This window comes from Lepisosteus oculatus, chromosome 7 (genome assembly GCF_040954835.1).
Source record: "Lepisosteus oculatus isolate fLepOcu1 chromosome 7, fLepOcu1.hap2, whole genome shotgun sequence".
Lineage (NCBI taxonomy): Eukaryota > Metazoa > Chordata > Actinopteri > Semionotiformes > Lepisosteidae > Lepisosteus > Lepisosteus oculatus.
The window spans coordinates 56,823,234-56,849,988 of NC_090702.1; the positions used below are offsets into that span (position 1 = coordinate 56,823,234).

At 55.9% G+C, this 26,755-nt stretch overlaps 1 protein-coding gene across 1 annotated transcript in view; it reads right to left on the bottom strand.

Annotated features, from left to right (window-relative positions):
* Positions 1 to 24,762, bottom strand: part of washc4 (WASH complex subunit 4) — a 35,410-nt gene extending 10,648 nt beyond the window's left edge. The window contains exons 1-27 of the mRNA XM_069192890.1: positions 24,630 to 24,762; positions 21,432 to 21,571; positions 20,329 to 20,382; positions 16,815 to 16,880; positions 16,365 to 16,410; positions 16,087 to 16,154; positions 15,891 to 15,973; positions 15,747 to 15,789; positions 15,108 to 15,211; positions 14,892 to 15,012; positions 14,654 to 14,777; positions 14,291 to 14,418; positions 13,875 to 14,035; positions 12,842 to 12,968; positions 12,349 to 12,474; positions 7,535 to 7,642; positions 7,007 to 7,153; positions 5,901 to 5,980; positions 5,655 to 5,760; positions 4,706 to 4,822; positions 3,752 to 3,920; positions 2,752 to 2,906; positions 2,366 to 2,440; positions 2,170 to 2,274; positions 1,687 to 1,821; positions 939 to 1,047; positions 162 to 228 (exon numbers count right to left, since the gene is read on the bottom strand). Of these exons, the coding sequence (XP_069048991.1) occupies positions 162 to 228; positions 939 to 1,047; positions 1,687 to 1,821; positions 2,170 to 2,274; positions 2,366 to 2,440; positions 2,752 to 2,906; positions 3,752 to 3,920; positions 4,706 to 4,822; positions 5,655 to 5,760; positions 5,901 to 5,980; positions 7,007 to 7,153; positions 7,535 to 7,642; positions 12,349 to 12,474; positions 12,842 to 12,968; positions 13,875 to 14,035; positions 14,291 to 14,418; positions 14,654 to 14,777; positions 14,892 to 15,012; positions 15,108 to 15,211; positions 15,747 to 15,789; positions 15,891 to 15,973; positions 16,087 to 16,154; positions 16,365 to 16,410; positions 16,815 to 16,880; positions 20,329 to 20,382; positions 21,432 to 21,571; positions 24,630 to 24,690 (2,825 nt within the window). The 5' untranslated portion in view covers positions 24,691 to 24,762. The remainder of the gene's footprint in view (positions 1 to 161; positions 229 to 938; positions 1,048 to 1,686; positions 1,822 to 2,169; positions 2,275 to 2,365; positions 2,441 to 2,751; positions 2,907 to 3,751; positions 3,921 to 4,705; positions 4,823 to 5,654; positions 5,761 to 5,900; positions 5,981 to 7,006; positions 7,154 to 7,534; positions 7,643 to 12,348; positions 12,475 to 12,841; positions 12,969 to 13,874; positions 14,036 to 14,290; positions 14,419 to 14,653; positions 14,778 to 14,891; positions 15,013 to 15,107; positions 15,212 to 15,746; positions 15,790 to 15,890; positions 15,974 to 16,086; positions 16,155 to 16,364; positions 16,411 to 16,814; positions 16,881 to 20,328; positions 20,383 to 21,431; positions 21,572 to 24,629) is intronic.
* Positions 24,763 to 26,755: the final 1,993 nt, after the last annotated feature.

Sequence of the window (26,755 nt, forward strand, 5' to 3'; positions counted from 1 at the left end):
AGGTGTGGTAATGAGGGGAGAGACAGTGAGGTGGACAGTGAGGTGGACAGGTGCGGTGATGAGGGGAGAGACAGTGAGGTGGACAGGTGTGGTAATGAGGGCAGGTGCCTGTGACCTGCAGCACAGCAGCTGATGAAACGGGGCTGAAGACGCCGCTGTACCTTATAGCACTGCTGCAGCAGTGCAGCCCTCCGGAGCGGATCATGCGCACGTAGCCCATGGCGTTACCTGTGTGACAAGACAGCTCTGTTACCGGCAGCCATGGGAAAATCCAACACCACGTGACACAACAGAGCCCCTCATGTGGACCGCAGATCGACACCACTGCAGGCATGCGCCCCGGCGATGAGAGACACGCGCACTGCAGGCACGCGCGCCCCGGCGATGAGAGACACGCGCACTGCAGGCACGCGCGCCCCGGCGATGAGAGACACGCGCACTGCAGGCACGCGCGCCCCGGCGATGAGAGACACGCGCACTGCAGGCATGCGCCCCGGCGATGAGAGACACGCGCACTGCAGGCACGCGCGCCCCGGCGATCAGCGACACGCGCACCACCCGTCTCGTGCCTGCAGCATGGCTGAAGGACCTGGGAGTGATATTTGATCCACGGTTGACGTCCGACCCACATTTTGTGCAATATATTGTAAAAACATTATTCTTCCAAGAAGACTCCACAGGCTTTTCTTCCCTACAGTATTCCAAACTCTACTTGTAACTGTGCATTTCTGCGGTCTCCCCTCGTTGTGTATGTTTTGCTGTAAAGCCCCTCGAGATGCCACTTTTAAAGGACTCTCATACATAATTGTTTATTATTACTACACACTAACAGCCTGAGCGGCGTGCCGGTGCGGATGAGAGCCTGGTGTCCAGAGCGCAGCACCTGATCGCCACTCCCAGCAGCAGACCACCCTGCCACACCTGTATCAGCACCTTACCTATCTGGCTGATCAGCAGTCTGAACTGGTCCAGGTAACTCTGCCCATCCGGGGTGATTCCCAGCTTCCTGATGCCCCGGTTAAACTTCTCCGCTCGCTCAAAGGGGTACTGCCAACAGGAACCACAGGGTCAGCACAACGACCGGAGCCCGGTTTCCTCCATACCAGAACCACGACACAAACGGTATCAACGACACTTTTCATCCATCATATTTATACTTCCTGAATGTTTAGGAATGTCTTCTAATCCAATCGAACACAACTATAACACTGGATGAAAAAGTTCAAGCAGGGAGCTGCATCAGCATGCGTAGGCTGCAAAGGAACAGGTAACAGGTTTATTCCCTGCTGAAAGAAAAGAAAAGAGACCATGTTTTGGCTGTCAAGTATTTTTCAGCTTTATCATCTGACAATTTGCCTCTCTCCCTCACACCTGAAGAAGACTCCACAACTGAAACGTTGTGTCTCTCTATTTTCTTTTCAGCAGGGAATAAAACCATACCTGTTCCTATAACATTGGTTTTATTTACAGAATAGCACAAAAGCTATACCACATTTCACAAGAAACAATTTATTTGGTTTCCTTTCTCAACAGAAATCAAAGGTATTGTCTTTTCCAGCAGAACAAGTTGTTGTTGCGATTCTGTGAGCAGGGACAGGCAAGACTGGGCCGCAGGTGAGCTCCAGCCACCTCTCAGGGCTTCTTTCACAAGGACGGCGTCTGCTGCTCCACCGCCCGTCCCCTTACCTTCTGATCCGTCTGGTCCTTGGTCTCTCTGAAGAAGCGAATGTCCTTGATCAGCCTGGACTTGATGTGCTCATCGTACATGAACTGGCTGAAGATGTAGAACTTCTTCCGCAGGAACTGGTAGGTGAAGTTCACCTGGGGAAGGGGTTGAGACACCGGGTGCTTGAGGTCATGGGAGTTTTGGGCCAGACCACACAAGCAGCTGCCACTATACCAGGAGCTGAAGGAAGCTTCCCCCCTGTGCAGCAAAGCCCCATCATGCTGAAACATCCACTTTCTCAGGAGCCACGCTCCGTGCTTTCAATCGCTGCTGCCCTGTAGGAATGGAGGGCGTGTTTGTCTCTTCTTGGCGTTTGTCAAGCTATTCATACCAGGGCTGACCCGGATCCCAGACCCTAGACCCCCGGACCCCAGCTGGCACGTGGAAGAGTGGTTCGCCTGACTCTGCTGCTACACCACCGCCCCCCCTCGGGATGAGCTTACCGTAGTGTTCATGATCCCTGTGCCGTGGGTTCGGATAGAGTTGGCAATGTGCCGGATGTTGATGGTGTTCAGGTGCTTGTTATTGCTTGTCCTCTCAACGAAGATCTGCGCAAAATTTACGGGATAAATCAGCTTTTCCATCTTTCAGGACTGAAGATGTCCACCCAATTCCCCAGAGCTGGTAGAAGGAACTTGCCTGGTTGTTGAGGTTGTACAGGTAGCGAGAGACGAAGACGTGGATGTTCCTCATGATCTCCAACACATCCAGCCCCTAAAACACAAACAGCCGTCACTCCTGAAACCCGCGCACACCTGAAACACACACCTGAAACATGCGCCCTGAAACACACGCACACCTGCTGCTGGTGCATCTGATGTTGCTTTAAACATGACATTTCACTTTAATTTTCTAAATATTCCAAATAACTCACAAAAAGGAATCACTTAATACAATAGTGTCACCCCCTCCCAGGTAACTGCCAGTCACACAGTGCAAACAGAAAGAGAGTGAGCGAGGCCGGGGCCAGATCCCAGCATCCCGGGACAAGATCCGGGATAAATCCTGGACTCCGCCCCTCCCACCTGTTCCAGGGTCTGGCTGGGGAGGTGAGCCTCCGTCATGACAAGGCCATAGCGCTGGGTGGCCAGATTCCTCATCTCGCTGTAGGTGGCCCAGTCGTGCAGCGCCACTGTGGTCAGGTTGTAGAAAGTCTTGTCCAGGTAGTGGGTCACGTGGGCTGCAAGCACACACACAAACACACAAACACACAAACACACAAACACACAAACACACAAACACACAAACACACAAACACACAAACACACAAACACACAAACACACAAACACACAAACACACGACCAGGTCAGCATGAGCCCAGCTGAAGCGAAGTTCAGATAAGCATTCTGTCCTTACCACGACTAATCAGAGCCCCAAAACTAGACGGGCAGGAGTGCGGTCACTGGGCAGTGCAGGGAGTGTGGTCACTGGTCACTGGGCAGTGCAGGGAGTGTGGTCACTGGGCACTGGGCAGTGCAGGGAGTGTGGTCACTGGGCACTGGGCAGTGCAGGGAGTGGGCAGGAGTGTGGTCACTGGGCACTGGGCAATGCAGGGAGTGGGCAGGAGTGTGGTCACTGGGCAATGCAGGGAGTGTGGTCACTGGTCACTGGGCAGTGCAGGGAGTGGGCAGGAGTGAGGTCACTGGTCACTGGGCAGTGCAGGGAATGTGGTCACTGGTCACTGGGCAATGCAGGGAGTGCAGTCACTGGGCAGGACTGTGGGGACTGGGCACTGGTGAGAGGGGGCAGGAGTGAGGTCACTGGTTAGGGGGTAGGAGTGAGGTCATTGGTTAGGGGGGAGGAGTGAGGTCATTGGTTAGGGGGGAGGAGTGAGGTCACTGGTTAGGGGGGAGGAGTGAGGTCACTGGTCAGGGGGGAGGAGTGAGAGTGGACAGGAGTGAGGTCACTGGTCAGGGGGCAGGAGTGAGAGTGGACAGGAGTGAGGTCACTGGTCAGGGGGCAAGAGTGAGAGTGGACAGGTGTGAGGTCACTGGTCAGGGGGCAGTGGTCAGTGGTAGGATTACCTTTGATGTCGATGAAGTGGTTGAAGAAGCGGATGGGCTTGAGAGAGAAGAAGTGGGCCAGGTCCTGCATCCCCACCTTGAAGGGGTTCCTGTCGTCCAGCTTGAGGTGAGTGTGGACCGACAGGCGCAGGTCCTTCTCGATCTCCTTACACAGCTTGTCCAGCAGGTGCTGTCAGGACACAGCAGCAGACACAGAGGCCGTCAGCCCAGGCCAGGCTGTCCTGACTCGGGTCTGCGTGTACCACCGCTGCAGTGTGGGGGGATATTACCCAGCGCAAGAACAAAACACTGACGAACGGGACTTACATTTCTGATGAAAATACCAAAATAATAATACAATTCTTTATACTTAAAACACTTATACAGTGCTTTTTTGGACACTCCACAAATAAAGGAAAGTCCCTCCACCACCAGCAGTGTGCAGCCCCACCTGGATGATGCACCAGTACTCTCCCCACACACCAGCTCTCAGTGGGGAGGAGAGCAGAGTGATGAAGCCAGTTCAGAGATGGGGGTTATTAGGAGGCCATGACTGGGAAAGGCCAGGGGGAAATTTGGCCAGGACACCAGTGACATCCCTAGTCTTTTTGAGAAATGCACAGGGATTTTTAATGACCACAGAGAGTCAGGACATCGGTTTTATGTGCAATCTGAAGGACGGTGCCTTTTTACAGTATAGTGTCCTACTAATACAACTTCCAGCAGCAACCTTTGCTTTCCCAGGAGGTTCACACCTGCTGAGCTTCAGTGGGCTGCCAGAATCTAACTGACAAACGCACTAGTATAAAAAATACAGTTAATAAGAGTTATATATCAGAATCAAAGCTGAGTAAGTTTTCTTTCTTGTCTTTGTTGTCAAGGGAAAGATCAGACTCTCTTGAAGGGACACAGTTCCAGGTGCCTCGGCACCTCTCCGTCACGATGCCTGCAGGCTCTCCACTCAGACTCCCTCACCTCGTTGAGGACGTCCATGATCTCGTGGTCGTAGCTCTCCAGCAGCTGCTCGGCGCAGGCCAGGTGTTTCGCGTGCAGCATGGCAGGGACACAGTCCCGGAGGGCGCTGAACATGTACTGCAGAACGACAACGCACGTGGACAGCTGACTGCAGGTCTCACTCCAGCTCGTCACGAGCAGTGCAACACGTCTGCACTTGGTTTTCATTCTGTCTGAGAGGGGCTGAACTGACTCCCTACTTTGTTTCCAGTTAAAACATAATCCAAAGTTGTTGACTGAGCACAGAGGACTAACCCCAGTGACTTACAGCGCAGAGCAGAGCATAGGAGCATAGGAGCAGAGCATAGGTGGACAGAAAGGCAGACAGGGGCCGGGAGCAGAGCGCAGGCAGGCAGAAGGGCAGACGGGGCCGGGAGCAGAGCGCAGGCAGGCAGAAGGACAGAGGGGGCCGGGAGCAGAGCGCAGGCAGGCAGAAGGACAGACGGGGGCCGGGAGCAGAGCGCAGGCAGGCAGAAGGACAGACGGGGGCCGGGAGCAGAGCGCAGGCAGGCAGAAGGACAGACGGGGCCGGGAGCAGAGCGCAGGCAGGCAGAAGGGCAGACGGGGCCGGGAGCAGAGCGCAGGCAGGCAGAAGGACAGACGGGGCCGGGAGCAGAGCGCAGGCAGGCAGAAGGACAGACGGGGCCGGGAGCAGAGCGCAGGCAGGCAGAAGGACAGACGGGGCCGGGAGCAGAGCGCAGGCAGGCAGAAGGGCAGGCAGGGGCCGGGAGCAGAGCGCAGGCAGGCAGAAGGGCAGACGGGGCCGAGAGCAGAGCGCAGGCAGGCAGAAGGGCAGACGGGGCCGGGAGCAGAGCGCAGGCAGGCAGGGCTGGGGCGTAGTGTACAGACTGCAGTAGGTGCAGATTGCAGTGCAGGAGGGGGTTAAAGCTGCAGGGGAGGCGAAGCTCACATGTATTCGGGCTGCGTCCACGGCGGTGTCGTACACGTCGTCCAGGTAGATGGGGAAGACGGCGCGGTGCCAGTACAGGAAGCTGCAGTCGCACTGAACCTTCACCCTGGAAGACGGCGGGGAGGACAGGTGGGTGATTCGCGAGTCAGCCAGGGGCTGCTCTCAAACGCTTGTGGGTTTCATCTCTCTACCCACAAATGGAAAACAGAGGAATCAGCTCAGCGAGACTGCAGCCGAGCCCCCTACCTCTCTCTAAGCTCGCTGATCAGGTCGAGCTTCTTCAGCACCAGCTGCAGGGGGAGCAGCTCCTCGTCTTTGAAAGTCTTCTGTGGAGAACGAGCACAGAAGGAGGTGTGAGCTCCACTGGAGAGCGGGGCGACCCGTGCCTGCGTGCTCAGCATGGCCACCGCTCTGACAAACACAGCATGCCCAGGGAGACAGCGCTACCGCTGACATGCTCAATACACCTATCCAGTTCTGGGGATCCACCACCTTCCCCTTCAGCCAGGTCACAGGTGACAGGAGCCTCCTCCCGCTCCCTGAGACACTAGCACCACATTTCCCTGATTGCACCTGCGCTCTGCTCTTTAACGAGGAAACACCACCAATCACCAAACTTGAACAAAGGAGCCCCGTCGGCCCTGCTGTAGCAAACTGATCTTAAGTGATCTTTGCATTTAATAATATTAATTTAAGAATTAATCTAATAATAAAATTTAAGAATTCCAATATACGTGTACATATGGCAATAAAGTACTCTATTCTCTCCATTAATAATATAAATAGTAATAAAAGTAATAACAATTATAACAACAAGTAGATAACTGGAATCCAGGAATGCTTCATAGCCCCCAACAGCAGGCTTGGGTGGTCTCTAGCCGTCAGCCATTGCTGTTACACTCTACTCCGGCTGCTCAATATTCCATCTGGGGTGAACTTGCTCTAAATCTGACATCGGATTTCATAACACTCAAATACACACACGTAAAGATTAGAAGGAAGGGAAAAGGAAAACGAGAAGATCCCAGGCCTTCTCCTGCTGCGCCCCAAAGCTCTGGAGCTCGGATACCAGAGAGTCACCTTCTCTAAGCTCCTTCAAATCCAGACTCGAAACCCTCTTCTGTAGAAGAGCCTTCACTTCACCCCTCTGCTCCTGCTGTATTTAGCACCACCATCTACTGTCTCCTCTGTGTATTCTCATCATGTGTAACTTGTGTATTTTTTTGTTGTTGTTGTCTTTCTGTAAAGCGCTTTGAGAAGCCACCTTTAAAGGAACTAAATCAAATAAAGTTTATTTTTATTATTATCCTTCAGTGTCCTAGATCGTAGTCTGGCCCCCCTGCAGGACTCACCATCTGCGTGCCCACGCTGAGGGCCAGCGAGACCACCAGCCTCCTCTCCTTGGTGCTGGGGCCGTTGAGCACGTTCTCCGCCAGGACCAGCGCCGACAGCACATCCAGTCGCTGCTCGCTGTACTTCTTGTCCGAGATCACTCTCTTCTGCAAAGGGGAGTCACAGGGAGTCGCACTCAGTCCGCGCCCAAGAGCGCAGAGGAGAAGGTTTAAAAAAAGACCCTTTGTTCTGGAAGCAAGCCGGCAGCACAGAAGAGGGTAAAAGCAGCCCGTGGTCCCACACTTTCCCTCAGGGGTACCTCACACAGCATCAGAAACCAGCTTGCACCCCTTTCGCCGTTAGCGATATTGTAAAGCAAAGGATCAGTCTGAGGCTAAAGAGAACGTCCCACCGTGACAGGCTGAAGGAACCTTCCTGACCCTGAACAGAGAAGACCATGATGGGGAACAGGCACACATACTCAAGAAGTAAGAGTGAATAATCCTTTCAGCAGCCGCTCTGCTCGCCCTCTGCCGGCGATGTCCTACCTTGGCCGTGGCCAGGGCGATCAGCGCCTGGTGCTGCAGGTGCTGGGTGATGTGGGACACGGAGTCGGCCACCACCATGGAGCGCCGGTGAAACGTCTGCTCTATGGCCTGCGGGCAGAGAACAGCAGCGCTGACTGTGTGAGCTCCACAGATCAGGGGCAGACAGCGCGTCCGGGGGCAGCTGTGACTGGGGGGCGGGCAGGCGTGACGGGGGCAGACAGCCCGTCCAGGGGCAGCTGTGACTGGGGGGCGGGCGTGATGGGGGCAGACAGCTCGTCCAGGGGCAGCTGTGACTGGGGGGCAGGCGGGTGTGATGGGGGCAGACAGCTCGTCCAGGGGCAGCTGTGACTGGGGGGCGGGTGTGATGGGGGCAGACAGCTCGTCCGGAGGCAGCTGTGACTGGGGGGCGGGCGGGTGTGATGGGGGCAGACAGCTCGTCCAGGGGCAGGCGGGTGTGATGGGGGCAGACAGCTCGTCCGGGGGCAGCTGTGACTGGGGGGGGCGTGACGGGGGCAGACAGCTCGTCCGGGGGCAGCTGTGACTGGGGGGGGCGTGACGGGGGCAGACAGCTCGTCCGGGGGCAGCTGTGACTGGGGGGCAGGCGGGTGTGATGGGGGCAGACAGCTCGTCCGGGGGCAGCTGTGACTGGGGGGCAGGCGGGTGTGATGGGGGCAGACAGCCCGTCCGGGGGCAGCTGTGACTGGGGGGCAGGCGTGACGGGGGCAGACAGCTCGTCCAGGGGCAGCTGTGACTGGGGGGCAGGCGTGACGGGGGCAGACAGCTCGTCCAGGGGCAGCTGTGACTGGGGGGGGGCGGGTGTGATGGGGGTAGACAGCTCGTCCAGGGGCAGCTGTGACTGGGGGGCAGGCGTGACGGGGGCAGACAGCTCGTCCGGGGGCAGCTGTGACTGGGGGGCAGGCGTGACGGGGGCAGACAGCTCGTCCAGGGGCAGCTGTGACTGGGGGGGGGCGGGTGTGATGGGGGCAGACAGCTCGTCCGGGGGCAGCTGTGACTGGGGGGGGCGGGTGTGATGGGGGCAGACAGCTCGTCCGGGGGCAGCTGTGACTGGGGGGCGGGCAGGCGGGTGTGATGGGGGCAGACAGCTCGTCCAGGGGCAGCTGTGACTGGGGGGCGGGCAGGCGGGTGTGATGGGGGCAGACAGCTCGTCCGGGGGCAGCTGTGACTGGGGGGGGGCGGGTGTGATGGGGGCAGACAGCTCGTCCGGGGGCAGCTGTGACTGGGGGGCAGGCGTGTGTGACGGGGGCAGACAGCTCGTCCGGGGGCAGCTGTGACTGGGGGGCGGGTGTGATGGGGGCAGACAGCTCGTCCAGGGGCAGCTGTGACTGGAGGGCAGGCGTGACGGGGGCAGACAGCTCGTCCGGGGGCAGCTGTGACTGGGGGGCGGGTGTGATGGGGGCAGACAGCCCGTCCAGGGGCAGCTGTGACTGGGGGGCAGGCGGGTGTGATGGGGGCAGACAGCTCGTCCGGGGGCAGCTGTGACTGGGGGGCAGGCGGGTGTGATGGGGGCAGACAGCCCGTCCGGGGGCAGCTGTGACTGGGGGGCAGGCGTGACGGGGGCAGACAGCTCGTCCGGGGGCAGCTGTGACTGGGGGGCAGGCGTGACGGGGGCAGACAGCTCGTCCAGGGGCAGCTGTGACTGGGGGGGGCGGGTGTGATGGGGGCAGACAGCTCGTCCAGGGGCAGCTGTGACTGGGGGGCAGGCGTGACGGGGGCAGACAGCTCGTCCGGGGGCAGCTGTGACTGGGGGGCAGGCGTGACGGGGGCAGACAGCTCGTCCAGGGGCAGCTGTGACTGGGGGGGGGCGGGTGTGATGGGGGCAGACAGCTCGTCCGGGGGCAGCTGTGACTGGGGGGGGCGGGTGTGATGGGGGCAGACAGCTCGTCCGGGGGCAGCTGTGACTGGGGGGCAGGCGGGTGTGATGGGGGCAGACAGCTCGTCCGGGGGCAGCTGTGACTGGGGGGCGGGTGTGATGGGGGCAGACAGCTCGTCCGGGGGCAGCTGTGACTGGGGGGCGGGTGTGATGGGGGCAGACAGCTCGTCCGGGGGCAGCTGTGACTGGGGGGCGGGTGTGATGGGGGCAGACAGCTCGTCCAGGGGCAGCTGTGACTGGAGGGCAGGCGTGACGGGGGCAGACAGCTCGTCCAGGGGCAGCTGTGACTGGAGGGCAGGTGTGACGGGGGCAGACAGCTCGTCCGGGGGCAGCTGTGACTGGGGGGCGGGCGTGTGTGATGGGGGCAGACAGCTCGTCCGGGGGCAACTGTGACTGGGGGGCGGGCAGGCGGGTGTGATGGGGGCAGACAGCTCGTCCGGGGGCAGCTGTGACTGGGGGGGGCGGGTGTGATGGGGGCAGACAGCTCGTCCAGGGGCAGCTGTGACTGGGGGGCAGGCGTGATGGGGGCAGACAGCTCGTCCGGGGGCAGCTGTGACTGGGGGGCGGGCAGGCGGGTGTGATGGGGGCAGACAGCTCGTCCGGGGGCAGCTGTGACTGGGGGGGGCGGGTGTGATGGGGGCAGACAGCTCGTCCAGGGGCAGCTGTGACTGGGGGGCAGGCGTGATGGGGGCAGACAGCTCGTCCAGGGGCAGCTGTGACTGGGGGGCAGGTGTGATGGGGGCAGACAGCTCGTCCAGGGGCAGCTGTGACTGGGGGGCGGGCGTGTGTGATGGGGGCAGACAGCTCGTCCGGGGGCAACTGTGACTGGGGGGCGGGCAGGCGGGTGTGATGGGGGCAGACAGCTCGTCCGGGGGCAGCTGTGACTGGGGGGGGCGGGTGTGATGGGGGCAGACAGCTCGTCCAGGGGCAGCTGTGACTGGGGGGCAGGCGTGATGGGGGCAGACAGCTCGTCCGGGGGCAGCTGTGACTGGGGGGCGGGCAGGCGGGTGTGATGGGGGCAGACAGCTCGTCCGGGGGCAGCTGTGACTGGGGGGGGCGGGTGTGATGGGGGCAGACAGCTCGTCCGGGGGCAACTGTGACTGGGGGGCGGGCAGGCGGGTGTGATGGGGGCAGACAGCTCGTCCGGGGGCAGCTGTGACTGGGGGGGGCGGGTGTGATGGGGGCAGACAGCTCGTCCAGGGGCAGCTGTGACTGGGGGGCAGGCGTGATGGGGGCAGACAGCTCGTCCGGGGGCAGCTGTGACTGGGGGGCGGGCAGGCGGGTGTGATGGGGGCAGACAGCTCGTCCGGGGGCAGCTGTGACTGGGGGGGGCGGGTGTGATGGGGGCAGACAGCTCGTCCAGGGGCAGCTGTGACTGGGGGGCAGGCGTGATGGGGGCAGACAGCTCGTCCAGGGGCAGCTGTGACTGGGGGGCAGGTGTGATGGGGGCAGACAGCTCGTCCAGGGGCAGCTGTGACTGGGGGGCGGGTGTGATGGGGGCAGACAGCTCGTCCGGGGGCAGCTGTGACTGGGGGGCGGGCAGGCGGGTGTGATGGGGGCAGACAGCTCGTCCAGGGGCAGCTGTGACTGGGGGGCAGGCGGGTGTGATGGGGGCAGACAGCTCGTCCGGGGGCAGCTGTGACTGGGGGGCGGGCGTGACGGGGGCAGACAGCTCGTCCAGGGGCAGCTGTGACTGGGGGGGGCGGGTGTGACGGGGGCAGACAGCTCGTCCGGGGGCAGCTGTGACTGGGGGGCAGGCGTGACGGGGGCAGACAGCTCGTCCGGGGGCAGCTGTGACTGGGGGGCAGGCGGGTGTGATGGGGGCAGACAGCTCGTCCGGGGGCAGCTGTGACTGGGGGGCAGGCGGGTGTGATGGGGGCAGACAGCTCGTCCGGGGGCAGCTGTGACTGGGGGGCAGGCGGGTGTGATGGGGGCAGACAGCTCGTCCGGGGGCAGCTGTGACTGGGGGGCAGGCGGGTGTGATGGGGGCAGACAGCTCGTCCGGGGGCAGCTGTGACTGGGGGGCAGGCGGGTGTGATGGGGGCAGACAGCTCGTCCAGGGGCAGCTGTGACTGGGGGGCGGGCAGGCGGGTGTGATGGGGGCAGACAGCTCGTCCAGGGGCAGCTGTGACTGGGGGGCAGGCGGGTGTGATGGGGGCAGACAGCTCGTCCGGGGGCAGCTGTGACTGGGGGGCGGGCGTGACGGGGGCAGACAGCTCGTCCAGGGGCAGCTGTGACTGGGGGGGGGCGGGTGTGATGGGGGCAGACAGCTCGTCCGGGGGCAGCTGTGACTGGGGGGCAGGCGGGTGTGATGGGGGCAGACAGCTCGTCCAGGGGCAGCTGTGACTGGGGGGGGCGGGTGTGATGGGGGCAGACAGCTCGTCCAGGGGCAGCTGTGACTGGGGGGCAGGCGGGTGTGATGGGGGCAGACAGCTCGTCCGGGGGCAGCTGTGACTGGGGGGCGGGCGTGACGGGGGCAGACAGCTCGTCCAGGGGCAGCTGTGACTGGGGGGGGCGGGTGTGACGGGGGCAGACAGCTCGTCCGGGGGCAGCTGTGACTGGGGGGCAGGCGTGACGGGGGCAGACAGCTCGTCCAGGGGCAGCTGTGACTGGGGGGCAGGCGGGTGTGATGGGGGCAGACAGCTCGTCCAGGGGCAGCTGTGACTGGGGGGGGCGGGTGTGACGGGGGCAGACAGCTCGTCCAGGGGCAGCTGTGACGGGGGGGCAGGCGTGACGGGGGCAGACAGCTCGTCCAGGGGCAGCTGTGACTGGGGGGCAGGCGGGTGTGATGGGGGCAGACAGCTCGTCCAGGGGCAGCTGTGACTGGGGGGGGCGGGTGTGACGGGGGCAGACAGCTCGTCCAGGGGCAGCTGTGACTGGGGGGCAGGCATGTGTGAGCTCACTGGAGCTCACTGCCAAATACCTTGAGCAGCTCTATAAGTCTGCACAGAGCCTTCACCGACGTCCTGGTCATGGGCTTCTGCATGGACATGTACAGGTTCATCGTGGTCCTGATGATGGTGCTGATGCTGTAGGCGTAAAGAATGCCCTGGAGGACGACAATGGGATCAGCACCCGAAAAGGAGCAGCTACGTTTGTTTTTAAACCCCCCGTTCCAGTAGTTCACTAGTGGCAACACCTGTCCTGCACCAGAAGAAATGTTTTACACATCTTGACACCTGGATCTGAAGCACAGGTGCTTAACTCCCGCACAGGCACCGACTGCACCTCACCGGTAGGACAAGAGACTGCCCGCGACCGGAGCGCGGTGCTGAAAAGAGTCCGTGTTCCCTCCAGAGCATTCAGAAAAGGAGGAATCTGCAGGACCCCGCTTGGTTTCTGCACCTACTCAATCGTCCAACGAACTAACGTTTTCTGATTACCCAGACGCCTCCTGACTGTCTGTTCCTCCTTACCTGGACAAAGACGTTGCACCTGCTGTTCAAGTCCTCGGCAAATTTCTCGGTCCTCTGCTCCTTGGACAACACGGACTCCATCTTCATCATCCACGAGGTCACAAACACGTAGTAAGACTGCACGTCCCTGCAGCAGGAGCACAGACAGCTCAAGCAGGGAACTCAGTTCAGTTCACCTGCCATATGCACAAGTGCGATGAAATGCTTATTTGCATGTATGTTCCAATAAATACAAAGACATTAAAGGAATCACCAAAAACAAACACAGAGCAGCAGCAGCAACAATAAGTTAAATAACATACATCTTTAAAAAAAAAGTCAGACAAGCAGTGCGAGAAAAAAAACCACCAGTGTGAGCCAGTGGCAGGGGTAGAGTTCAGTAATCTGACAGTTTGTGGGAAGAAACCGTCTCTGAATCTGGAGGGTCGTGCCTTTATGTATAACACTTACCAGAGGGAAGGGGGGAGAAACCAGGATGACCGGTATCCTGAGCGATACTTCCAGCCTTCCTGAGACAGTGAGTTATAAAAATGTCTGAAATAGAGGGGAGCTGTACCCCAGTGATGGACTGGGCTGACCTGATCACCCCCTGTAATGCCTTCTGGTCAGACAGCGAGCTGCTGCCAAACCCCACTGTCATCCCACACGAGAGCACACTCACAACAGACTGTAGTAAGGAGGACGCACTACACATACACACCAAAGAGCTGGAGCTGCGCACCAGCCCCAGGGCACCGTGGGCAGGACAGGGCGATTTCAGTGTCGGGTGCAGAGATCTCACCAATCTCGCTGAACCTGCGCCCAGCTCGGCGAGGACGGCGCAAGGCCAAAGACCTCGAAGTGTATATACAGTAATGTGTATTCGGGGCCTGCACGTTATTTATTTCGACAGGTTTAACTGTCAAAATCAAGGAAAGGCTTAAGAGGGCGCTGGGCCACCCCGAGCTGCCCTGGCACAGACCGTCCCGGTGTCTGGAGCTCCACTGCGCAGGGAACGCCAGAGCCGGCGGGAGGGCAGAGAGGGGGGTCCCACCTGGCCAGCGTCTGTGCCTTCTGCGGCAGGAAGCTCTCCTTCTGGGCCCGGGTGCTCTGCAGGCTCTTCTTGTCCAGGAGCTTGGCGGCAGCCGGCACCTTGCTCAGCAGGAAGGAGTCGGAGAACCAGATGATGTTGGCAGTGAGCGTCACTGCGGGCACCTGCAGGGAGGCAGAAGAGTCAGACGGGAGCTTCGGGTCCCCACAAAATCACTTCCTGAGCTGCAAAAACGACCTGTAGAGCACGTGGCCCCCACCTCACTACCCTGACTTTCACACCTCCACAGTGCTTCAGTTATGAACCCACACTAGGAAGACTACATCAGTGTGGCCGGACTCTGAAGCGCTTAAAAACTGAATCAGATGTCCGTGCCCAAGAAGACCAATCAGACAACAAAAAGAAGAGTTTGAACTGACCTTTTTACAGACGTCCAGCAGGGATTTATAAAGCTTCTTATCGACAGAGCGGAAGATGTGGAAGTGCAGCACGAACAGCCCGCAGACTCCCGCATACTTGTCCCGCTGGTCGATCTCCGACGGCTCACCTGAACACGACGAGAGAGCAGGCTGAACTCTGAGCTGGTGCCCCGGCGGCAACCGCTTAATGACATCAAATGTCACTTCCAATTCAGACCAAATGCTGACCATGTCTCCAGAAAGTGATCACATTACTCCTGTCCTGGAGTCCCTGCGCTGGAGTGTCCAAAAAACGCTATAGAAGTGTAAAAGATTATTATTATATAAAATAAAGCTGATTATTATTATAAAAACAGCCATTACCCAGCTTTAACTCCACATTGGCGAAAATCGTGCGGATGTTGTGGGCGAACTCCTCAGCAAAAGCGCTGTTCTTGGAGACTGGCACCCCCTCCCCGTGGCTATCGAACCTCTGCTCCACACAGGCCTGAGCGGGAGACAGTCGGACAGACAGCACCGTGAAAAACACTCCCACGCTCCCACACTCCTGCAGCCGGCCCGGACCTCAGCCCTGTCCCACACGCGAACGGAGCCGGGAGACCTGGAAAATCATGCCGTCCAGCAGCTGGCCCTCCAGCCTCAGCAGCAACTTCTCGAAGGGCTTCAGCTTGTCCTCCTGCACGGCAAACTTGGAGGGGTTGTGATGGACGGACTTCAGCAGCCTGGGGGGGGGGAGAGGACGGGAGACTGGGTCAGCTGGCGCGGAGCAGGATGGCTCTCGGGCTGCGGGGGTCCCGCGCGCCTCCGGCCCACCCACCTCTTGTACATCTTCCAGTGCTCCTTGAGCGTGGCGTGGTGCTCCACGATCTCGTCCAGGGTCAGCAGCACCACCAGCAGCTCGCCCAGGTGCTCGTACACCGTCTGCAGAGAGGGGGCGAGAGGGGCGACAGGCCGGTGAAGACCAGGGCCCTCCACAAGCAATGGCACAAACTCGGCACACACAGACGGGACCGGTCCAGATCCCCTGTGATGTTGTAGGGGGGCTGGGCAAGGTCACCCCCCGAAAAAGAAGGTGCTATATCTCGGGAACGAAAGCAGCTGGGAGGTTATTTTCAACGGCACAAACGTGGCACTAACAAACGAGACCGGTCTGGTTTCCCTACAACGTCGTGGGGGGGGGGGGGGTGACATCATGACCCCGAAAAAACAAGGCACTGTATCTCGGAGACGAAAGCAGCACAAACACTACTTTCAATGGCACAAACACAGCACGAATGACTGAGGCGGCTTTCATCGTTTGTGCTGTTTGTAGGGGGGCCAACTCCTGCGCCCCCCACAAGCCACGGCATCGTTCCGGCAGCCACGACACCGGGCCCCATCTCAACCGAGCGCTTCGGGCAGGGCAAGTACTGTTCGCCGCTTTGTCGAAGGAAAGGGGATTGACTGGGTCGCGTACCTGAAAATGGACACCAGACGATTCGATGATTTTGGTTGCGCTCCTGAAACAGAAGAAACACAAGGCTAGCGTTGCCCGCCCCAGCTCGGTCCGGGGGCCGCCGCTGGAAGAGCAGGGCGAGGCGCCAGGTGACGGCCGTCTTACTTGCTGCTGCTGTAGAGCGAGGCCAGCTGGTGCACCACGTTGACCACCACCTCCGAGCACCGCGCCACGAAGCAGGACAGCTCCTGCGCACAGCGGGGAGAGCAGAAGGCAGGCAGTCACTACCCAGAGGCCTCCTCTCTAGACAAGCTGAGCCACATGCAGGCTTGCAGCCGCAGCTGCCCTCGGCTTCCCGTACCTGCAGAAAGGAGATGAACCTGCCCATCTGGATCTGAGCCTCCCCCTCCACCACACTGGCCTCCGAAGCTGCAAAAACAGGCATGATGAACCCCTGGCCTTCCGCTCACCCCCCGGATTCCCACACTCGCTCTACACTGGGCAGGGGAAGGCAGGAGAGCTTCGGAAAGAGTGCAGGTTGGGGGGAATACAGCGATATTCACTCCGCCACAGTGAACCTGAGCTCTTTCTGCAACCCCTGGCACAGACACCCGTATAAACACCGGCCGGCCTACCTACCTCCTTCACCGTAGTACAGCAGCCCGCTGTAAAACCGGCTCTCCGCCTGCAAGGAGAGATCTCAGTCACTCGAGCGTCCGGTCACGAGAGCTGTGTGGCGTGAGGATTTGCACCCGAGGCGCAAACAGTAAACAGGCAGAAACAGTCGGATACAGAAGGGGGCTGGCAGGAAACACATCCGAATTCTTCTATGTTTAAAAAACATATTCTTATTTTAAAGCTTTAATCGATAGTGTGAGGTCAACGCAGGGATTTAACCCTGATCTAGAGGTTGAGTTCTACAATAACCTAGAGTCTGAGCTCTACACTAACATCACCACTAATCTAAAATCTGGGCTCAACACTGGGATGAATCCTAATCAACAGTCTGAATGACTGATCACGAACAAGGATCAACACTAATTTATGCTTTACTCAATCAATTAAAACAATCAATTAAAACTCTCCCACCTCATGTTTCAGCTTCTTAATCTCACAGCACAGAGCAGCATACACAGTGATTACTTTATTGAGGACCTGCAGAGAAAATCATCATTGTTACTAAACTCCACCTCAAGAGCAGCTTAGCAACTCTTTTTTTCCCCAGTCAAGAGGGTAAGGGGAAGGATAACAAGCATGTATTCCTACTCCATTACAACAATCTTGATGGAAACAGGTGAGCCAATGAACCACACCCATGCTTTATGACCTCTTTCAGTTATAGTTACAGCTGCTGTGTGATTTGAAATAACTCTGATGTTCCAATTACAGTTAAAAATATGCTACAGTTATTATCATTATAATCACAGACATGCAATATAAGAACAAATATGTCTGAGCTTATTTAAAAAAACAAGAAATGGTCACCAGACAATTAAAGATATCTTTCACTGTTATTACATGTCAAGTACAATTCTGGAGGTGAGACAACTCAATTACAAACAGAATTACACTGTACCTCAATCAATCAATCAAGGTTTATTTATCAATGCACGAACAGTACAGCATACAGCGAAGTTGTCGGCAATGAAATGCTTTGTCTGCAAGCTTGTTAAGAGGGATAGAAGAGTAGAAGGACAGGAATTTATAGGGATTAGATTAACTAAAAGAAAAAAATTAGGATACAATAAATGACACAATTGCAATTTACAGTACAATTTACAGATTGTGCGAAAGTAACACAAGGGTAGGAGGTATTTAGCACTCTTCGTATGTGTCCTGAGAGTGCAAGTGACAGGGAGGGCGCTGGTGCCCCCTGTCAGTTCAAGGAGGTAACTGCAGGTGTCTGCTGTGGTTGGCTGTTTAGCATTCTTACTGCCCGGGGGAAGATGTTACGAAACCTGGTGGTCTTGGTCTGTATACTTCGGTACCGTTTTCCGGATGGTAGTAGAGAGAGCAAGTTGTGCTTAGGGTGACTGGGGTCCGTGAGGACAGACCTGGCCTTCCTGAGGCATCTAACAGAGTAGATATTCTCTGTGTTCAGTAGCGCAGCCGATAGTGTTTTGTGCCAGTTTCACCCCCCTCTGGAGTGCCTGGCGCTCTCGGGGAAGCAGTTACCACACCAGGCAGTGATGCAGGCGGGTAGGATGCTCTCAGTGGTGCACCTGTAGAAGTCGGTCAGGATGTGTGACGGCATGCCGAACTTCTTCAGTCTGCGGAGAAAGAACAGGCGCTGCCGTGCTGTCTTGGCTACGGGGTTGGTGTGGTGGGTCCAGGTTAGATCGTCCGTGATGTTGACACCTAGATATGTGACACTGTTGACTCTCTCCACTGCGGACCCGCTATGTGAATGGGTGCGTGGTCTGTTCCTCGATGCTTCCTGCAGTCCGCGATCAGCTCTGTAGTTTTGCTGGCGTTCAGAGAGAAGTTGTTGTCCTGACATCATGCTGTCAGTGTTTCTACCGTTCGTGACCAAGCCGATGATCGTTGTATCGTCCGCAAGTTGGATGATGGAGTTTGTCTTGTTCCTGGCGATGCAGTCATGGGTGAATAGGGAGTAGAGGAGAGGGCTGAGTTCACAGCACTGGGGGCACCGATGTTCAGAGTCAGCGTGGAGGATGTATTTGTGCCTACTCTCACCACCTGCGGTCGGCCCGTCAGAAAGTCCAGGATCCAACTGCAGGGAGGGGAGCTTAGTCCTCGGTCCTGGAGCTTGGTGATAAGCCTTGAGGGTACAATGGTGTTGAATGCTGAGCTGTAATCAATAAACAACATTCTCACATACGTTTCCTTCTTGTCCAGGGGAGAGAGGGTAGTGTGTAGAGTAGTGGCGATGGCGTCCTCAGTTGATCTGTTTTGTCGGTATGCAAACTGCAGTGGGTCCAAGGTGTCAGGCAGTAAGGAGGTGATGTGTGCTTTGATCAGCCACTCGAAGCATTTCATGATGATGGATGTGAGTGCAACGGGCCGGTAGTTAGGCAGTTGGTTCGGGATGATGGTGGTTTTCTCTAAGCAAGAGGGGACTGTGCATTGAGTGAAGGAGAGATTAAATATGTCTGTGAAGATGTCCGCTAGTTGATCTGCGCAGACCAGGGACAGCGTCGGGGCCAGGAGCCTTGCGTGGATTAGTCTTTCTTAAGACTTGTACACGTCAGCTCTGGAGACAGACAGTGGGAGTTCGCCCTGGTTTACTGGGATTTCCTTAACTGGTTCCGTGTTATGGACTTCAAACCGAGCATAAAATGAATTTAGTTCATCGGGGGGAAAAGCGATGTGTGTCGTGGTGCCGTGTTTTGGTTTGTAATCTGTGATGGTGTGGATTCCATCCCAGATATTCCGAGTGTCCCGGTAGTCGTGATAGTGTATATTTGGCTTTCTTGGCGGCTTTTCTGAGATCGGATCTGGATTTCCTGTACGTGTACTTGTCTCCAGAGTTGAAGGTGGATGTTCTAGCTCCGAGTTTAGCTCGTACTTCGCCATTTACCCACGGTTTTTGATTTGGGTATCTGCGAACAGTAATCCTGGGGACAACATCTTCTATGCATTTGTTGACATAGCTAGTAGCACAGTCCATGTACAGATTAATGTCGTCATCCGCCAGTCAGTGGTGGCAAAGCAGTGACAGAGAATAGAGTCCTGTGGTTAATTAGGGACTTACTAGAGCTACTGTAGTTCTTGGCGGCTGTCCGTTTATTTTAGGAGTGAGAATTTTTTTAAACGAAGATTGATCAGATATACATAAAATGATTAAACAACCCAGATGGAATGGAACTTAAATGGAATAAAAAAACAGATCATCCTGAAGCTCTTGGCAGGTCATGATATTCCTCTGAGCTTGTAAGAACATTAAAATTAAAGAAAATACAAGGTCACTGACCTGGTCATTCACCTCCTACGCTTGGCACAATCCGCAACACCAGGCGATACCCAGTAATCAGTAACCCACTGCAGGCCACACACCTGTGTTACAGGTACCCCTGTCACCAAGGCATGGGTCCTCCTCCTTCTCCACATGGACTGCACATCCCAGACTGCGTTAGTACTTTAACACCACACCGTGCTCCAGTAAGGGAGAGCAGGGCAACCTGACCTTACATGAACCCAGCCATTCACATAATGTCCTCCCCACTAATAACACATCAGAATTGAATGAACACGCTCCCATCCATACTACTCATTCTAGGCAGAGCTAGAAGGAAGCAGAAATGACTGGTTGAACTGGAAAGAAAGCATTGAGATAAGAGAGAGATTCACGCATCCCCCCGGGTGAAGAGAACCTATCCCAGGAGCTCAGGCATGGGGGCACAGGGGCACAGGGAAAAGGGACACTCAAAACTAGCTGGCATGTCTCTGGAAAATGAGAGGAAACTGGAGACCCGGAAGAAATCCTGGGCAGAACATGCACACTCCACACAGACAGACACCAGAGGGTGGACCTGAGCCCAGGACTCCGGTGCTGTGAACTAACCGAAACGCCACCACGAAGGCCAAGCAATACAATCTGCAAAACAGAAGTGAGCTGAAGAGGGCGACTGGTTTGTTTTACCTTATTGTCTGTTTTGATCAGCTCCAGCAGAGAGGACTGTTCATAGGGAAGAAGCTGAAAAGGACAAGAAAACACGTCTCGTCACACTGTCGTCTGCGAATGACAGAAAGACACAGACATGGCTTCACAAAACACAGCTCTGGCTCGGTCCCAGAGGAACCGGCTTGTTAATCTGCGGTCATGTCACCCTAGACAGCTACTGTGCCTGAGACACGACGCCGTGCTGCATAATTCACCGGCAGCCAGGGGGCGATAGTGAGCGCACCTAGGCACATGCACATCAGCGTCCAACAATTAATAATAATACTAATTGCTTACACTTATATAGCGCTTTTCTGGACACTCCACTCAAAGCGCTTTACAGGTAATGGGGTCTCCCCTCCACCACCACTAATGTGCAGCCCCACCTGGATGATGCGACGGCAGCCATAGTGCGCCAGAACGCTCCCCACACACCAGCTCTCAGTGGGGAGGAGAGCAGAGTGATGAAGCCAGTTCAAAGATGGAGATTATTTGGAGTCAGTGATTGGTAAGGGCCAATGGGAAGTTTGGCCAGGACACCGGGGTAACACCCCTACTCTTTTCGAGAAACTCCCTGGGATTTTTAATGACCACAGAGAGTAAGGACCTCAGTTTTATGTCTCATCCGAAGGACAGCGCCTGTTTACAGTATAGTGTCCCCGTCACTACACTGGGGCATTAGGACCCACACAGACCGCAGGTTGAGCGCCCCCTGCTGGCCCCACTAACACCTCTTCCAGCAGCAGCCTTAGTTTTTCCCAGGAGGTCTCCCATCCAGGTACTGACCAGGCTCACACCTGCTGAGCTTCAGTGGGCTGCCAGTTGTGAGTTGCAGGGTGATATGGCTGCTGGCATCACCCAGCCTGCGGGTCTCACACCTCCCATCTCCCCCTCTTCAGCGGTGCGGGGAGCTGTCTAAGTCACCTGCCATGTCAACACATTCGTGACCTAATAAAAGGGACACACGGGGCTCGTGGCAGAGTTCCTGATGGCGGCCTCCTGTGCCCTGGATTGCCTGTCAGGTTCGATTCCTGGTTCAGACTGCCTCCCCTCCAGCAGGCTGAAGGCCCCGAGACGGGTACCTGCAGCATGATCGGATCCAGGGTGAAGTCCCACACGTCTCCGATGGACTCGTCCAGGGCGTCCTCGATTCCCTGGAGCTGGGAGGTGTACTCCTCCAGGAACTTGCCATAGTTCTTCAGCTGCACCTCCGCGTGGATTTCTGAGAAGCAGAGGTGCAGGGCTTCAGCGGGGGCACAGCCAGGCCGAGGGGGCGCCCAGCTGCGGACAGCGCACTGCCAGGCATCTACAGGCTGCACACACCCACACACTGTCGGCACACAACACACACCTGCACACAACAGCATACCCCCCCCCGAACACACCCACACACGGCCCTGCACACACCCAAACACCCGTAAACGCCAGCAATAGCAAAGAAGCAACTGTCCTGGAGTAAGACTCCCAGATCGAAACGTGAGAGATTCCAGTTTCCAGCTCTCCAGAGAGCGAGCAGGAGTCAGCTCAATCCAGCACAGCCTCGGGCTGCAGGGCTCACACAAAATGCCGCCTTCTTCTGCCTATCAGAATCCTGCCTACAGGGCGTCTCCGGGACACAACTCTGCCATCTGGAAATCTGAGTCCGCTGTCGGAGCACCCCCTCCCCGACTTCCTCCTGCTCACACAGGAACTGCACGACCACGAGTGAGGGAGCTCGTCCTGCGCACCACCCTGCGCTGCTCATCTCTTGCACAACCTGGGGATGCTACTTGGGGATCCCGGGACTGTGTCATGGGGGCTGGGCAGCTTGCCCACCGGCGCTCCACTCCAGGCTGCTGTCGAGCAGGAGCGCAGGCGCCTCTGTCCCGCAGATCCGACAGCCCGCCTCTCCAGACACACGGCCAAGCAGGACGACCCAGCACGGGCTCCTGCCTTATAAACAAGAGCGCGCCGCTGCCGTTTCATCTTAAACACAGCCAACTATCTGAGTGTGCGGCTCACAACGCCAAAGCCCTCTCCACACTGTGTAAGACACAACACAGAGAAAACAGCTGACGGACTGCCGTCTCCTTCATCCTTACAAAACAGTTACACTACCATCCGCAAGCTCCCACGCCACCTTTCCACAGACAGAACCATCAGCAACGGCAGCATGTCCTCCTGGTTCTTCTGTAAAGGATGTTGCAATGCGACACTACTACAACACCGCACTGGAACTGCACACCGAACGAGAAGGCTGCGAAAGCTCCTTTACTTTCAGTTCCACATGCCCAGTAAAGCCCTCAATTCACCCATTATGTTAACAGCACTACAGTGTCTCCTGACCTAGACTGCAAAGGCAAAAAAGAAAGAGCTCCAGGGCTTTTTTTTCTAGACCTAGGAAAATGAACTGCAAGTCCCGTGTAGAAGGGTTCTTTCACAGCAGCTAGACAGAACTTCCTTCAACCACACTGAAACCGCTGCAACACAATCAAGTTCTTGTCAAGTACACACACCACCAGGGTCTTTTCAAGAAACGCCCTGGGATTTTTACTGACCACAGCAATTCTGGACGGCACCTTTTTACAGTCCAGCCCCTGACCCCTTGACATGAGCCCAGCTGACCCCAGAACTCCTGACCCACTGACCGAAAAGCTACAGATTCCTTTCCTTTTGTTTTCATAGTGGATGGCAAAGAACTTCTATTCTCTAAAGAGATACGAAAGCCAGATCTTTATTGATTATAAATGATCTTGGACCTTCAATACAGAGGTAAGGTTTTTCCATATGGAAAGCACAATGCTGACACTTTTTCTTATGCGAGTTTTATTCTAACCTTTTGTGTTCAGAGCTGGGGAGCTGCTGTGTCCTTGCAGAGCAAAAACAAGTCAAGCAGAGTAATCTGGACGGGTGGCAAGATTACCGGCACATTCCTGAACTCAAAAACATGCCTAACGGGGCGATTATTTATCTCGCGATCAAATTTAGACCCCTCTCATCCTTTCCTCTTTTGAGAAGATGCTCTCCTGCTCCCTTCGTACCAGAAATTCAGATCCCCTGCATAAAGACTAAGAGAGCATTTATTTCCTCCACACCTAACATTCAATTGTTGAGCAATGTACAGAGTTTGCAGGTAGGGATCATGTTATTGTTTTTAGACCCTGTACTAGCTAATCGTCTGTTTTTCAATCTTATGATGTATAACTGAGTTCTGCTTGAGGGATGGGGTTGATTGTCGTCCGTATTGTTGCTGTATTGTGTTACTGTCATTCACGTTACATGCTATGAGCTCTTGATGTGCAAGACAAATTCCCTTAGGGGCACTAAAGGTAGGCTCAATTCAATCAAGACGGTTCTAGATGAATAATATGTTGCATTTTGAGGCGTGCAACTTCTTCACTATGCAACATATTATTCACCACCGCAGCCCGTTTTCAGCTGCTGCGACGGCGAGAATTAGTATTACTACATGCATAACAGTGCTGATGCGAAAGACCTAGGGAGAAGCGAAACGGTTTATTCTGTGCTAATCTCGGGTGAATACGGGCGGAAAAGTGCACAGTACATAAGCACAGATACAGATTCGACCCGTCGAGCCTGTCTGGGAGGCTGGATCCGGCGATCGCGTCCAGCCGCCTCAGAGGAGAGCGGGCTCTGAACCCGCAGCATATCCGGTGTGGAGACTCACGGTCCAGGACAGCCCTGGACCTCAGAGCCCAAACTCTCGCCCTCAGGATGGGCGACCACTGCTACACAGAGCTACACGCTGGGCCAGGAGGAGGGGGGTCCCCATGACACACCCCCGAGCCGACACACAGCTCCAGGTCCAGAAACCAGACGCACCTCTGCGCCGGGTCTAAACAGCACCCAAATCACGACACCAATGACCCACCTTCAGACGTACAGCCGAGTCTCACCGGAGAGCCCCCGGACGACAGGCAGCCGAAACCCAAAGGCTTTTAACACAGCGGCAGCTCTGATCACTCTGGCGTTACGACAGCCGGCTCTGCTCCCACAAATTCGGAAGTACAAAAACACCTTACTCGTCGCGGTATGCTTTTCTGCGCCTTCACAAATATCAACTGCACAACTGTCAATGAATAAACATTACTTCGAGCTGCCACGGCTCGTCCCGACAGACGAAAACAACACAGGTCGCACCTGACTGCCAGCTTTCTGTGCGAGATACAACTACCAAGCTTCACCAGTTCCGCTTTCACTCTCCTTCACACAGGCACCAACAAAACACCAAACTCTCCGTTACTTCGTCTGCCGTAACCCACATAAACGAGATCGCTTACTCTGAGACCCGTCGTCAAAACGATCAAACTCCCAATCCGGAGAGACTGTCTCCACCGCCATCACCACAGTCCGTTTTCTCAGCTGCAGTGACGGCGAGCAAATGTGAAGTGCCAATTTTTTGGGATCCCGTGATTTACCCCGTGACTTCCTGTTTCCCTCGAGCGAGGAACTGTGGGAAATGTAGTCTATACAACGCCTACGTTCAAACTCAAAAAAGCTTAATTGTAATGACAGGTGACTTACAGTATTGCTAAAGCTGTATTAGGCTGTGTGCGTTGAGGCATTTCTGTGTGCGTTGAGTCAAGGTATATTATGTTAAAATATATAGTATAACGCACCAGTAATGCATAATTTAGAATATGGTGTTCAGTTTCGGTCACCACATTATTGAAAGGATATTGCTGTTCTGAAATCAATCCAGAGAACAACCAGACACATTCCAGAGAATAAAGGAGTGAACTACACCGACAGGCTGAAGGAAGTTAAGATAGGATAAGATGACTTTATTGGCCAGATACAACTTCTTGCATTAGGAATTTGTCTTTTCACAGACCCCAGCTTGCTCTTCATGAGACACACAGACAGGGAGAGAAGCTGGGGGTCAGAGTGCAGGGTCAGCCATTTATACAGCGCCCCTGGAGCAGCTGGGGTGAAGGGCCTTGCTCAGGGGCCCAGTGGAGTAGGATTCCTCTGCCATCCATGGGATTTGAACCAGCAACCTTTCAGCCACAGGCACAGATCCTAAGCCACAGCACCACCACACCACCCAGTTGAATCTAGTCCAGAACAGAGTCTAGTCCAGAACAGAGAAGACTACAAAGAGAGCTAATTCAAGTATTCAAATCCTTGAAGGTCCTGACAATGTCACCCCAGCAGACTGCATGGAAGTTCCTATTAAAAGCAAGAACAGGAAGGCCCTGCTTTACCCAGAGGGTTGTGGGGGTGTGGAACTCTAACGTTACCAAGCCATACTGCAGGAGCTGACAGCCTGGCTTCCTGCAAGAAACAGCTGCATAATATCCTGGAATAAATTAATTACTGACAAATCGAGCAGACTGGGGCTGAATGGCCTCTCTCCTTTGCAGCTTTTCTTATGTTTTTATAGATGTCCGCTATGCAGAGGGAGTCACCGTCTGTCGGAGACCTGTACACACTCAGACTAAAGAGGCGATCGGAAATGATGGTCGACGACTCCTCTCAGCCAGAACAGAACCCGGTGCGTTTGAAAAAGCCGCCTCAGGAAAACTCTACCGGTCGACCAAAACCGCCCGGGATCTGAAGAGCTTCTGCGCAGGCAGAACAGGGGAACACGGACGTAGCGTGTGTTTGTGTATTAATGTGTTCCTGTGCATGTCCCTTGTGTGAAGTATATACATGACTCGTTTCTATCTATCCATCCAGGACACCAGTCCGAATTCCGTTTTGACGGAGGAGGTCAAATCCGTGAATAATCGTGTGCGCTTCTCTCTTCTGTCAGTACTCACTTCCGCGCCTGGGCAGCAGAGGGCGCTGCCATCACGCTGATCGCCTTGCGGGAGTTAAGACGAGGACAATAGCAGGACAATTCGTGCTGGCTCTGGGTTAAGAGAAATAGACATCAGGCAGCATCGTCCACGCAGTGGCTGAACTACCGTACTGGGCAGTACTGTCCCGCCAGTGTTACAGTCTGAAATTAGACGTCATGGGACACTTTCTTTACTGGCACGACGGATGAATTACAGAGTTGCCAAAATAGAAGCAATTAACGGAACATTAGCAATAGAAACATTATTGGACATTTGCAGAAATAACAAAAAAAACACATTACTGAGAGACAGACTCACTGCTCCTCAGTGACACACTGTCTTATTTTTACTGAGAGAAGGCTCAGTGTTCCTCAGGCTGGGACAGGAGATCAGTTTAATTATTACTATTAATAATAATAATAATAATGATAAGACACACTGGCCCTGCTGGACCAGGACTGGACACCCCTGCTACAGACACACTGGTTCTCCAGGACCAGGACTGGGCAGCCCTGCTACGGACACACTGGTTCTCCAGGACCAGGACTGGGCAGCCCTGCTACAGACACACTGACCTCCACTGACACTGACCCCAGCAGGGGGAGCTCACCCTGTGGTCC